Source organism: Pan paniscus, chromosome X (assembly GCF_029289425.2).
Source record: "Pan paniscus chromosome X, NHGRI_mPanPan1-v2.0_pri, whole genome shotgun sequence".
In the NCBI taxonomy this organism is placed as follows: Eukaryota; Metazoa; Chordata; class Mammalia; order Primates; family Hominidae; genus Pan; species Pan paniscus.
The window spans coordinates 106456253-106469784 of NC_073272.2; the positions used below are offsets into that span (position 1 = coordinate 106456253).

The 13532-nt window shown below is 36.2% G+C and overlaps 1 protein-coding gene across 2 annotated transcripts in view; it reads right to left on the minus strand.

Moving 5' to 3' along the window:
• Positions 1-13532, minus strand: part of MORC4 (MORC family CW-type zinc finger 4) — a 59591-nt gene that overhangs the window by 32026 nt on the left and 14033 nt on the right. For both annotated transcript variants that reach the window (XM_034949806.3, XM_034949805.3), the window contains exons 4-9: positions 13150-13367; positions 12262-12409; positions 8523-8655; positions 8069-8197; positions 5260-5379; positions 3762-3862 (exon numbers count right to left, since the gene is read on the minus strand). In XM_034949806.3, the coding sequence (XP_034805697.1) occupies positions 3762-3862; positions 5260-5379; positions 8069-8197; positions 8523-8655; positions 12262-12409; positions 13150-13367 (849 nt within the window). The remainder of the gene's footprint in view (positions 1-3761; positions 3863-5259; positions 5380-8068; positions 8198-8522; positions 8656-12261; positions 12410-13149; positions 13368-13532) is intronic.

The following is a 13532-nucleotide window of genomic DNA, read 5'->3' on the forward strand; positions in this document are numbered from 1 at the left end:
AATCCCAGCTACTCGGGAGGCTGAGGCAGGACAATCGCTTGAACCCCAGATGGGGAGGTTGCGGTTGCCATTGCACTCCAGCCTGGGCAACAAGAGCAAAACTCCATCTCAAAAACAAACAAACAAACAAAAAATCAAAACAAAAAGCTAGCTTGAATTGAAAGGGATGGAGAGAATCCTGTTTGACCCTCAAAATTCTACAGTCAGGAAACAGGCTGATGAAACTACTCAGCTGCCAACACATGCTACCCTTCAGGAAAAAGGAAAGACAGCTTTGAGGGTGGAGCCATAAGTCCAGAGGGCAAAGCCTCAAGACTAGAGGATGAAGGCCTTGACATTTAATGGAATGTGCCTGGCTAGATTTTGAAAATGCCTGTGACCTGTGACCCCTTTTTTCCTTTTAGTTTCTCCCCCATTCAAACAAGAATATATATAATTAGTATCCTATGCTTGTCCCACCACTGTACTTTAACAGCAAAATACAAAAAAGAAAATACATATCCACAGATGTAGAGGAGTTTTGCCCTAAGATGTGCCATACTCAGAGTATTGCCCTTATGTGATTTAGATAATGAGATTTGAGACTTTTGAGCTGATGACATTTACGTGAAATTTTTGACTCTGCATTGATGCTGTAATGGGTAGGGACTTTTGGAAACGTTGGGATGGGGTGAATATATTTTGCATATGAGATGTAAGTGGAATCTGAGAGAACAAAGGGCAGACTGTGATAGACATAATAATGTTTACACAGCAAGTGGGAATTTAGGTTACTCATCAAGTTGACCTTAAGATAGGAAGAATATCCTGAATTATCCAATGTAATCACAAGGGACCTTAGAAGAGTGCAGCAGAAGAGTCAGAATCAGAGAAGATGTGATGACAAAAGCAAGGTCATCAGAGTGATGCAATATGAGGACTCAACTTGTCACTACTAGCTTTGAAGGTGATGGAAGAGGGCCATGGGCAAGAAATGCTGGCAGCCTCTATAAGCTGGAAAAGACAGGAAAATGGATTCTTCCCTAGAGCCTCCAGAAAGGAATGCAGCCCTGCCAACACCTCGATTATAGCCCAGTAAGATCTGTGTAGGACATCCAACCTACAGCACGCTACGACAGTAAATTAGTATTGTTTTCAGCCACTAAGTTATGTGGTAATTTGTTATGACAGCAATAGAAGACAATTTCTGTGGTTTATAGACAGAAACTGAGTATCACTGTATTTCCCTCAAAGATGTAAAATACCTCATGGCTCTCCTATGAATTCATTATGTGTAGCTTAGCATGTAATTTAGGAATGATGGTTCTAGGACAGGGGTCAGCAAACTGGAGCCAAATCCAGCCCACTGCCTGTTTTTGTAAACAAAATTTTATTAGACATACCCATGCCAATTCCTTTACTTATTGTCTATGGCTGCTTTCATACTACAGCAAAATCAAGTAGTTGTGACCCTTTCTGGCCCTTTTCAGAAAAAGTTTACCAACTGCTGCTCTGGGGTATGGCTCTACTCTACTCATTTAACTTGATTTGCCTTCACTCTAGCTATATCCTGTTATCTCCTCTCTCCATATTCTTACCATTCTGAGTTCCTGTCACTACCTTAGCTCATGCTACAATTCCATCCTAGAATTCCCTTTCCTCTCTTCCACATCTTATATCATGTGAGGCACATCTCAAGTCATACTTTCTACCCAAAACCTTCCCCATCTCCTATATCAAGGCATTTTCCCCATAACATACTACTTAGGTTTTGGTTGATTAAAGAGATTTTTTATTGCTCGCCAAATTACTTCATATATGTTACAATCTGTTTATACAAATGACTGTAAGCTCCACAACTGTTAAAAGTGGTATTACAGATGATTTATTTGTAGACATTCCAGCAGTATGATGGCTGGTATCTCTTTTATCATTTGCAGGTTTTGATATCTATAATACTCATAGGATGAGTTTGTTATAGCAGACAACCTTCTCTAATCCCTCTCTTAAATTCCTTTTTTTAATTTAAATACCTTTTCATTTTATATAAAATAAATTGAATAAAAAAGGGCAATGGTGCCAGAATTGGCATGAGTTATGCAAATTTGTTATCCTCAAAAGACTGCACGCAGAATAGTATACTAGTTCCCTGTTTTTAATAAAGTGTGTAGCAGATGTTATGCTAAGTAAGTCAGAAATCCTGTGTGTTCAACTGAATAAATCTACTGTCTACAGACTATCTCTATCTGATCCACTGCAATCACCTCATCATACCAAAACTAGACATCAAAAACCAAAGATCTAATGCCTGTAAAATTTTAAAGGTAGACTTGGGGTGTTGGTGGCAAAGATGATATAGAAAGATGTTAAATAATTTTTAATATCTAACATTTGAATTTCACAAATCTTAATTATTTAGGTAGTCATCAGCAATTCACTATTCCTTTCACTCAATTGAAACATAATAACTTGACTCGGAGACTTCTGTCAAACTAATGTCATTCCTAAGCTTTCACTTAGAGTTAAGTCCTGGTCAAAGATTTCCATTATGGGCCAGATTTATATTTAAATGACCATTTTACTTAGACTGAGGGCAGGTAGTTGTCATAACCACTGAGTAGCCCAAGTAACCATGAACTAATTACCCTGAAATTAATTTGGAGTTGCCATTCAAATAGTTATCTCTCTCAAACACTAAACCTAAAATTCTTGTGGTTACACACAAATTAAGGTACAAGACTTGACTTTATTACAGTTTGGGCACAAAACAAAAGAGATTTGGGAAATTTCTTTTCTCCCACTCTAAGAAAAATATTTGCTACTGAGACTTCAAGGAAAATGACCGCAAATGTCCTCACGCCTTCTTTCTCCATACTCCCAGAATACCTCTTACCCTTTTTTGCCCTTACAGATACTTCCCTCTGCTTAGAATGTCCTTCCTCTATTGTCCACCTAGAAAACTTTTCCTTCATATTTAATATCAAATATAATCTGCTTTGTGAAGCCTTCCCTGACTCCCTTAAGCATATTTAAAGTTCTCCCCACTTTGCACATACCCCCTATTAAAGCAATTATTTTATAAGTATTTAAGTTTCTTATTTGCATACATATTTGTTCATAGGTATCAAAGAGTCTTATTTTTCATCCTTAGTACCTGGCACATAGAAGCTGTCTCATAATACTTAATGAAATAAAGACCCATCTCCCTCTCGACATTTTTTAAACAAACTATTCTAACCTGGCTTTAAAAACTCCTTTCAAAAAATATCCCTACTGGTTCAGCCATAATGTCGAGTTCCTTTCAGATTCTTACCTGTTTGCCTGCCCTATTAAATCTAGATGCTTTAATGAAAGCACATGTCTTTCCTGCTGTTCCATCACTTTGCTCTAAATCTGTTCACTGGCTTCAAGTAAAATTTTTGGAACAAATTTCAAACTGCTTTTTTTTATCCAATGTATTCCATAACTTCAGATCCATTCATCTGTTTCCATTAAGATCAATTCCAAAGCTTTTCATTTCCCCAGAAATCTTTTACCAAATTACTCCTATGCTCTTTGCATAATTTCTAAAGGTAAGGTTTATCTCAACGAGACTCCATATATCATTCAGCAAACTTTAATTTAAAAATGAAAGCATTTTATCTCTAATCTTGGAAAACAAATTTGAAGTAATTCTCAGTTAACTTATTTAGCTGCTTTTTAGAGATGGTTTTAGAGGCTTTGGAGAACAGAATCATATCTGAACAAACTAACGGAAGCACCTCAGGTTGGGAGTGACTCACCGGTACTCCTTGGTATACTCAAAGTCTTGTTTGTTGTAGGCAGGTTTTAGGAAATTGCACTCAATGACTCCAATTACTCCTACACCTTCTCCACGAGTTGGCTTAGAAGAAAATATTAATTTCAACACTTACATTACTGTTGGCTGCCTGGAGGCATTTCCTTTTGATTCCAAACAATAATAGAAAGGTTACATAACCTTCATGGGCAAGAAAAGACCATCAAGATCTAGAGAAACACTTAGAATGTACATCAACAGACTGCAAGCATTAAACTGAACTAGAAATTCTGACAAATTCTAGGGCAGAGATTTTCAAAATATGATCCATAGATCCCTAGGAGTCTTCTGCAATTAGTAGCCATCTCTACTTCACCCACACTACCTCCACTTTTATCTGCTTTATATTCCAGGACTGCCATAAGACTGCATTTGAATAAAGAATTACCGTGCTAAAAAACCAAGGTTATATACTACTGTTCTAAGGAACTGAAACAAATATTCATCTGAAAACAATTTTAAGGGTTCTATGTGATCCTATATTAAAATAAACAATTTTCCCACATACATAGGCCACCAAACAACTACTAAAGAGAGTCACACTTACAGCAATTATTAATTACAAGTTGACGCAAGAGTTTTATAGATTTAAATCATATTCTAATTCTTTAATGGAAGAAACTGAGTAAAGGTGTAATTGGACTGGAACACAAACACGAGTTGTCTAAAGGTGCTATAACAAGGGAAAACAAAATAGGCTGAAAACGAGCTATCCTGGGCTTTATATAACTGTCTTACTATGTTGAAGCAGTTCATCATTTTTTGTGCTTTAGCAATCTTATCTGTAAAATAGGAATAAAAGGGATACTTGTAGACATTACTACTTTAAATAATCATTAAGACATTAAAGATGATGGTAAAATTTGTATAGAGTGGTTTAAAAAATATTTTCACATAATTTATCCCATTTAAATCTCTCAACCCTGTAAGCTGTGAGGCAGGCAAAGCAGGTATGCTTATTATTGTTGTTTCCACTTTACATAAAGGTCAGGAAATTGAGCTTCAGATAAATTAAACAATTTATCCAAGGTTACACAGCTTGTAAATGGAAAATTCAGGACCCAAATCCTGGTCTTCAACCACCATATTTTATACGCCTTCCACTATGCCTTATTGTCTCTCCAAGAAAATGGAGTTACCTAAAACACAAATAAGCTGACACACATGGTAAGCTTGCTGGTATTCTAATTCTGCCTCTTATTGACAGCTACTTAGAAAATGCATTCAGTAAAGTTGTTGGGTTGATTAACAGCTGAAGAATGAGAGTTAGAAAGAGATTTCAACACAAGACAGCTCACTGGTAACACAATTCCAGGATCAGAATTCAATAAGCATCATAAGATGGGAGTAAAAGCCATTAATGAGCCTATCCCCTTTGCAAATTTTAAATTCTCTTCCTACTCTTTTCAGTCTCCTATGACAAAGAAATATTAACTACTCACCTTCACCTGGCACCCCACCTTCTCAAAAGATTTTATGAGTCGGTTGTTATGATACATCATTATTCCAAACTGGTTACTATTCTTGCAAGAGAACCCAAAGGTGATTCTCACCTGCTTATTCTGAGAAGAACATCGTTAAGGAGACAAACATACCAGGGGCTTCAACGACAAAATTTTACATCATATTATAGCAAAAACCATCAAATACCAAGGGACATAAATTGGTACAACCTTTTTGAGGGCATTTAAACATCTGTTGCAATAGCTTTAAGAATATTCTTAATATTTGACCAAGTAATTCTCTTTTAAAGAATTTATCCCACAGAAACAGTCAGGGAGGCCCACAAACGTTTAGGAATTAGAGAGATTTTTCAATTTGTTATAAAAGCAGAGAAACAGAAATAATTTAAATGTTCAACAATAAAGAAATGATTAAATAAATGTTGATATAGCCATATGCATCTCTTTTAAAATTATGTCCTTGAAATATTTGAGAATATCAGGAAACGCTCAGATTATAAAAACATCACACACACACACGCACACACACACACACACGCATAGAAAGACTGTAAGAAAAGATACCTAAATACCATCAGTGATTTAAAAATTGACAAATAATCATAAAACATTTCTTAGCCCTTGCTAGTTGCTCAGTTTGCTGCTAGGGCACATAGGTTCTGATAAGAGCTGTAAATGGTCCAATACAAATCTGTACAATTATATCCAATAAGGTAAATCCTTCTTACCATACCAAACACAATGAAAGCAAAAGCAAAGGTAAAGAACAATGAATAGTCCTGTAGTGATATATTTCATGGGAAGAAGTTAACAAGCTTGGATAAATGAAATGAAGACAACTGATTATTATAAGTAAAACATGAATAATGATGAGTTTTTAACAAGTCCTACTTAATTTAAAAACCAAGGTAAGTAAGTGAGAAAGATAAAGGGGAGATAGAGAAACTGATATTTTCATTAAAACAAATACTAAGAAACCTTCATGTCTAAATGAGTTGAATGAAAATTTACTTTTGTTACTTATTCAAAAAATGATCTCCATGCCCCCTCTAAAAGACAAGCTACTTGCATCAAAACCCTATAACAAATGGGTCACATATGATACAAAGACATGACTCAAGTGGGTGCATAACACAGTAATGTTTGGCTCAGAATATATAATGTTCTGGGCTCTAGCAGTTCATATAAAACCTCAAATAAGACCTATTCTAACGCAAAAACAAAACAAGACAAAACTCCTGCAAGCAAACAAACCAAAATCCTATGCCATAAAATTATCTTTGTAAAGATAAAGACTGTCAAATTTTTCTTTCTGTTGTGCACTTTTAAAATTCTAAATTATGGAGTGAGGGTACAGTGGGGTAGGAGACTCACCAAATTAGCGTAAGGAGAGAGAACAAAGATGAAAGAAGTGGCCTTTGATAATTGAGAAGTAAATAAGTTACTATCAATGATCTTGTTCCTCAGTGACCTTGGGGGAAATTTTATTAGGACTTTCATTTTACTCATGTCTACAGTAAATCTGTTTAGTCCAAACTATAGTATCGGAAGGTAATTTGGTTTAATGGGAAGGGAGTCTGAGAAGAGTCAAGGTAACATATAGAATGCATGCATAGAAGTTTCCCTGATAGAAACCCACAAAAGAAAAAAGCTAGAGACAGGTATGTGTTATATCCTAACACAGTAGTTGGCAAGCACTTCTTTAGACTGGCTCTGTTAAACCTATGGCACTAACATCCTAGTCTACATATGGTGAGATTATAACTAATTCACCTATAGAAGCAAACAATGCTAGCTCTGGCTTTATTAAATTGATTTGTTTATGCTTTAAGAAAACATTCCTAGTAGCCAAGATATGTGTTCTCAAAAAGGAGAAAAAAGAGACCAACGATTTCTCATTTTTGGTCAGGGAAAGACAAAGCATGCTAGATAATGCCTTTGATAAAGCAAATAGAGTGTAAACATGTTTCTCGGGCCAAGAGTGGTGCTTAGTTACCACTCTTAGTTAAATTAAAAGGACAATTTTTCATAACCTTGCAAATTTTCAGCCTTTCAAAGATGTTTTCTGCCCCAAAAGCCATCAACAAAGTTGTACCTAATTTCCATAGTTCATCTTAAGATTTTTTTCTAGTTTCTGAAATCCATTCTCAATGCAATGCAAGGGAGAGGTAGAAGTAAAAACAAGTAATGGCTCCTCTGAGTGGCTACCATTATGAAAAGTACCAGGAATTTATGTCAAACCTAAGAAGATTTATTTCACTCTAGAAAATCACCTTTTAATTTCCACCCTCCTAATTTCAATCAATGTAAGTCTGGACCTGTTCCAACAAAAAATTGCAGTGCATCTACAAGATTAAGACATTCTAGTCAGTATTTTGCTTATTTCAATCAATTTAACATATATCAAAATCCAGTACAAACCAAATAATGTGTATTATTCCTTATAGCAGAGGTTCTCAAACCTGGCTGCTCATTAGAATCAGCTGAGGATTTTAAAATAAATAAATATTTCTTATTTTTTTAAAAAAGGTTTCAGACACTACTGAACCAGAATCTCCAAAGTCTCAAGATTCTATTATTTCAACAGTTTCCAGGTGATTTCTGATAAAAATGGTACACAGATTGGCATTTAAGAAAGACTTCCTCAGAGTACACTGTAATAGAATGTGTACTATGACATACACTTTTTAATTTGAAAGGGAAAGTTTTTGTTTTTCTGTGTCAACCTGAAAACTTAATCCTGAAATAAAGAGGTCAACTTCATGTAGTGGTACAGTTGTAAGGATACTGTGAAGGTAGGTTTATATGTATCATATTCTACATTGGCCAGGCTCTTGGCAATCATCTGGGTAGTCACCTTCTTTTGACGCAGAAAAATTTTCATGCGTGGCTTCATGTATAGAATACCACAAAATGCCTACGGAACAGAATGGTGAAGGGAAAGTTATTATGTGATATTGCCAATTCTGCTGACATCCCCATAAAACACTGCTACCAACTGATATCTATGCTGGGCAAAGATTTGGCTCAGTTTCTATACCTTATTACACTATGTAAACTACCACACTAAAGTACTGCTGACTATATTATCTAAACTGTCTCAATGGAGACAATAAAAAGGAATACTAGCACATGGCTGGAACGTTGTTATCTTTGTATAACTAAAAGAAGATCTTGTTCTATAATATTTTCAGGTTATAGGAAATCTTACCTCTCATTGTTGAAAAACCATTCTTACTTACCCTTAAAGAATATTCTGTTTCTGGTAGCTCAGAGGTAACACCGCCAGTCATTTTTTCTTCTGTGTCAAAGTCTGATACCAGGATGTCATATTGATCTGTATCAAAGTCCAACTCAGATTTTCCATTTTTATTTCTGGGGAAAAGAGACAAGTACCAATCTAACAAAAACTGGCTCCAGAGGACAAAAAATGCACTAGGAGCCCAAAAGAAAAAAAAACAATATGAGCCAAAATTCAGGTATCTGTTTCTTTCCCTGACTACCAGTGCAAAGGAACTACAAACTACTTGGGTAGAGGATCAGACAATACTTAAGGGTATTCCCATTCTAAACAAATCTACTCTTTCATAGAGGTGATGATGCCACATTCATAAGGAAAAAAGAATGTGGAATGTCTATGATCTGATAAATCAAATGGATGTCAGCTATCCTCAAAGTGGGATCTTGAAATAGACACAAGCTTTCTGGGTATTGTTAGTAAGTCACTCAACATCATTCTCCCCAACTGAATAAACAGATGAATCAAAACCCACTTCTACCAACTTCAGACTAATAAGACACTAAGATCTCCCCAGATCTAATCTTATTTCTTAAAAGGAAAAAAGATTGTTACAAAAGCAGCATATATTTAACTAGTCCTCTAGGATACCATTTATAGAATTATCATTTAAACATAATGGTACTAACATTCCTTTCATAAGGACCTTTCTTGTTCCCATAATCTTTTTGGGCCACTTGGTTTTGATCCATTCCAAGACCCTGAGCTATATCACTAACCACTGCCAGGGAAAAAACGTTAAGACCCATCTTTATTCTTGGAAAAAACTCAAATGACAGGTTTTAGTAAAAATGTATATATCAGAACAGTACTTCCCAAAATTTGTTCTGTGGAACAGTAATCTCACAAGATACTCTTAAAAAGAAATAAATACATAAAAGTTCTATGATCAAATAAAATTGAGAAATAATTCTTAGCCCTCAGAGTCACCTCGAGCTCTAGTGATAACTCTGCTTCATACTTCAGGCTCCATAAGCTCAGAGCTGCTGTGTTGAAATTGTAGCTCCTTTTACAGGGCTGCACCAGAGCCATTATGGTCTGTTGTCTGCATCATGCCCATGTCAATGTATAATAGCTTATTATGGATTTTCCAGGATAATTCTGATTCTCACTACCCCACCTGACCCCAATGCATATGCCCTGAGGAGATTCTCTATCCTCCTTGTCCCTCACATTCCCCATCTAAGGAAAAAAGGTCTGTAGAAACATTTTCTGAGAGACAGGGTCTTTCTCTGCTGCCCAGGCTAGAGTGCAGTGGCATGATCATAGCTCACTGTCGCCTCCAACTTCTGGGCTCAAGCGATTCTCCCATCTCAGCCTCCCAAAGGGCTGGGATTAGAGGTGTGAGCCACCACCCAACCTGAAGAAATACTTTTTAAAAATTGATTGGGAAATACTTCATACTATATTGCTCTTTTACATATTTTCAACGCACATTAGTATATTAAAGGACTCCAGGACTCCCAGAAGTCCTACAATAAAGCAACACAGTAAGCTTTAAGTCAGCTTTTCCCAAATTTGTTTGACCATGTAATCCTTTATTTATACAGGTTGAATATCCCTTAACTGAAATGCTTGGGACCAGAAGTGTTTTGGATCCTTTTGGATTTTGAAATATTTGCATTATACTTACTGGTTGAGCACCCCTAATCCAAAAATCCAAAATCCAAAATGCTCCAATGATCATTTCCTTTGAGTTGTCATGTCTGTGCTCAAAATGTTTTAGATTTTGTAGCACTTCAGATTTTAGATTTTTGGATTAGGGAAAGTCAACCTGTATACCACCTAGTACCATATACATAACTGGGAAACGACATACAAAGAAAAAGTTCTGTTTAAGATATGTAAATCACTGGAAATACCTCAAAAAATTCTTTGTAATACAAACTATATTACTTGAGGTTTTCTCAGTAGGACACAGGGAAGATCTAAATTACCAATGTGTGAGTCACACTTCTCTTAATTGTCAAGTACAGTACTCTCTATATAAACTAGCATTGTTTTTATTTGTTTTACCCAGGTAAATGAGACAAAATACTTCACCTAAGGAGAAAAGGAAGAATACATTTATCCGATAATCTTTTCTATTAAACATATCAGTAATACCTCTATTTTATATTAAAGGTTTTTAGGGTTATTTTTTAGTGTTTAGGTGTTAATCCATTCTTAAATGTATTCCATTAGACACGCTAAGATTAAACAAATGAAATAGCATAAAGTATTTCTAGATTGTTTTATTAGTTTTGAAGACATGATCTTAACCTAGTCTCATTATAGTTCATATTTATCTGCTTCAAAGATTTTTTCTACTTCTTTTTTTTTTTTTTTTTAAAGAGACAGGGTCTCATTTTGTTGCCCAGGCTGGTCTCAAATTCCTGGCCTCAAGTGATCCTCCTGCCTTGGCCTCCCAAAGTACTGGAATTACAGGTGTGAGCCACCACACCTGGCCAGATTTTTCTACTTCTAACCCAGCTACTGTGAAAGCACTAACACAGAACTCCTTATTTTTTAAAGATCTTATTGTGCTTTGTTTACTCTAATTTTTTTTCTCATACTTCATTGTCATTGTCTAGTAGGTAAAATAACTATCAATTACCAAACTTAAAAAAATGCCTATTGGCCAGGCACGGTGGCTCATGCCAGTAATAGAGGCTGGGGTGGGTGGATCACTTGAGGTCAGGAGTACAAGATCAGCCCGGCCAACATGGCAAAACCCCGTCTCTAGAAAAAAATATAAAAATTCGCCAGACGTGGTGGCGCACACCTGTAATCCCAGCTACTCGAGAGGCTGAGGCATGAGAATCACTTGAACCCAGGAGGTGAAGGTTACAGTGAACCAAGTTTGCACCACTGCACTCCAGCCTGGGCAAGAGAGACTCTGTCTCAAAAAAAAAAAATGTCCATGAATATGAAATAGATATTTATAAAGGATTCTGAGGAGCTTAGAATATGCTAAACTGTCTTAATTATCTGTGGCAATAGCCTCAGCATATGTGTGTTTCCACCTTAAACATGCCACATTTTACCAACAAAAACCACTATCTCAAACAACTCTGTTTTTCTTTTTTCTTTTTTTTTTGAGACAGAGTCTCACTCTGTCACCAGGCTGGAGTGCAGAGGCGCGATCTCTGCTCACTGCAACCTCCACCTCCTGGGTTCAAGCGATTCTCCTGCCTCAGCCTCCCAAGTAGCTGGGACTACAGGCACACACCACCATGCCCAGGTAATTTTTGTATTTTTTTTTAATAGAGACGGGGTTTCACCATGTTGGCCAGGATGGTCTCGATCTCTCAACCTCATGATCTGCCCACCTCAGCCTCCCAAAGTGCTGGGATTACAAGCATGAGCCACCGCACCCGGCCAGAACTCTTGTTTTTCTAAGACAAAGTTACATAAAAGTATGCAATGAGATATATATTAAAATTTATCTACTTTGCTCTAAATTACTCTAAAAAGAGTTATTAAAATGTGCTAGGCCAAGCACAGTGGCTCACACTTGTAATCCCAATAATTTGGGAGGCTAAGGAGGGAATATCACTTGAAGCCAGGTGTTCGAAACCAGCCTGGGCAACATAATGAGACCCTGTCTTTTTATAAAAATTTTAAAAGTTAAAATTAAATAAAAATGTGTTTCATCATACTACCTTTGTTTATTAGAATCTATCACCCTTGGAATACTATACCTGCGGATGTTCCAAATGAGAACACGAGTGCCTTTTTTGCCTGGGATGGCATCAAACTGGGCCAGCAGGTCATTTTCACGGTTGAAAATGGAATAGTTCAAGATGGCTTCTAGGCTGGGCAATGAATCCTCGGTAATAATCATTTTTTGTAAAATCAAATATAGTCAAAGAAAAAATAATATCTTAGGATGCTATTGAGAAGGAAGATCTGCCCTTTGGATTGCATATTTAGACAAAACTATAGACATACAGCATGCATATTACTGCTATAGAAGGAGGAAAGGTGAAAAATGGAGAAAGGTTGTAGAGACAAGCTCCAAAATCAGTTGCCCATGCAGAATATAGCTTCAAAGATATCATGTAAACAAAGTGTTATATTTAAAAGATCAAAGGCTTAATTTTTTAACTTCTTTGGAAGCAATAAGTTAAAACCTTACTGCTATACTGTTCCAGTCAAGAGAACCAGGTGTCTAACAGAAGTAACAGCTGTGCAGATATAGGGAAATGAGCTATTCTGCTATTATATAAGCTGATAAATAGTATGTTTCTAGGCCTATTAATGCAAATGTAGCTATCCTTAGGAAAAAAAAAAAAAAAAGGAAGGCCTTCGGAGCTTTACCATGGGGTGGTGGTAGAGCAGAGATACACTATATAGATCAAACTGCCTAACAATGAAAATTTCAATATAGCAAAAACATTTCTAAGCTTATGTCAATGTTCTACTTGTTTTTTAAATGTTTAATAGAGAAAAATCCCAGTTAAATTTAAGACATTTGAATACCTCTTTTAAAACTTCTGACAGTTGGATTTGACCTGAAGTTGGAATCTAATCAAACACTCAGATTAGACTAATTTTTAACCAACATTCTCCATTTCCAGAAAGGATATTGTTTTGCTGGTTGAATGGAACAATTGGTACAATAACTGCCTGGGCCTGGACACATTCCAGATAGGTCTGTGATAGAAGTCCAACAGTGAGAGTACCCCCATTCTTGGTGAAGACAAGGGCGTCCTTTCCTAGCCGCATGGAGCCTGACTTGAAACCATTACCAAAGACCCCAATGGGACACTGGCTCTTCTTTATTACTTTATCTGTAAAGCCAAAGCTGCAATTACACAAGAAAAAACAAATCAGAAAAAAAGAAATCAGAAAGGTAAAAAGCATCCTAAGATAGGTGATAGGCAGAATATTTGGCCTACAAATAAATAACACTTGTAAAAAGTCCTTCCTTTTTTATTCCTTTTGGTATTTATGGGCAAAACTATTAGGT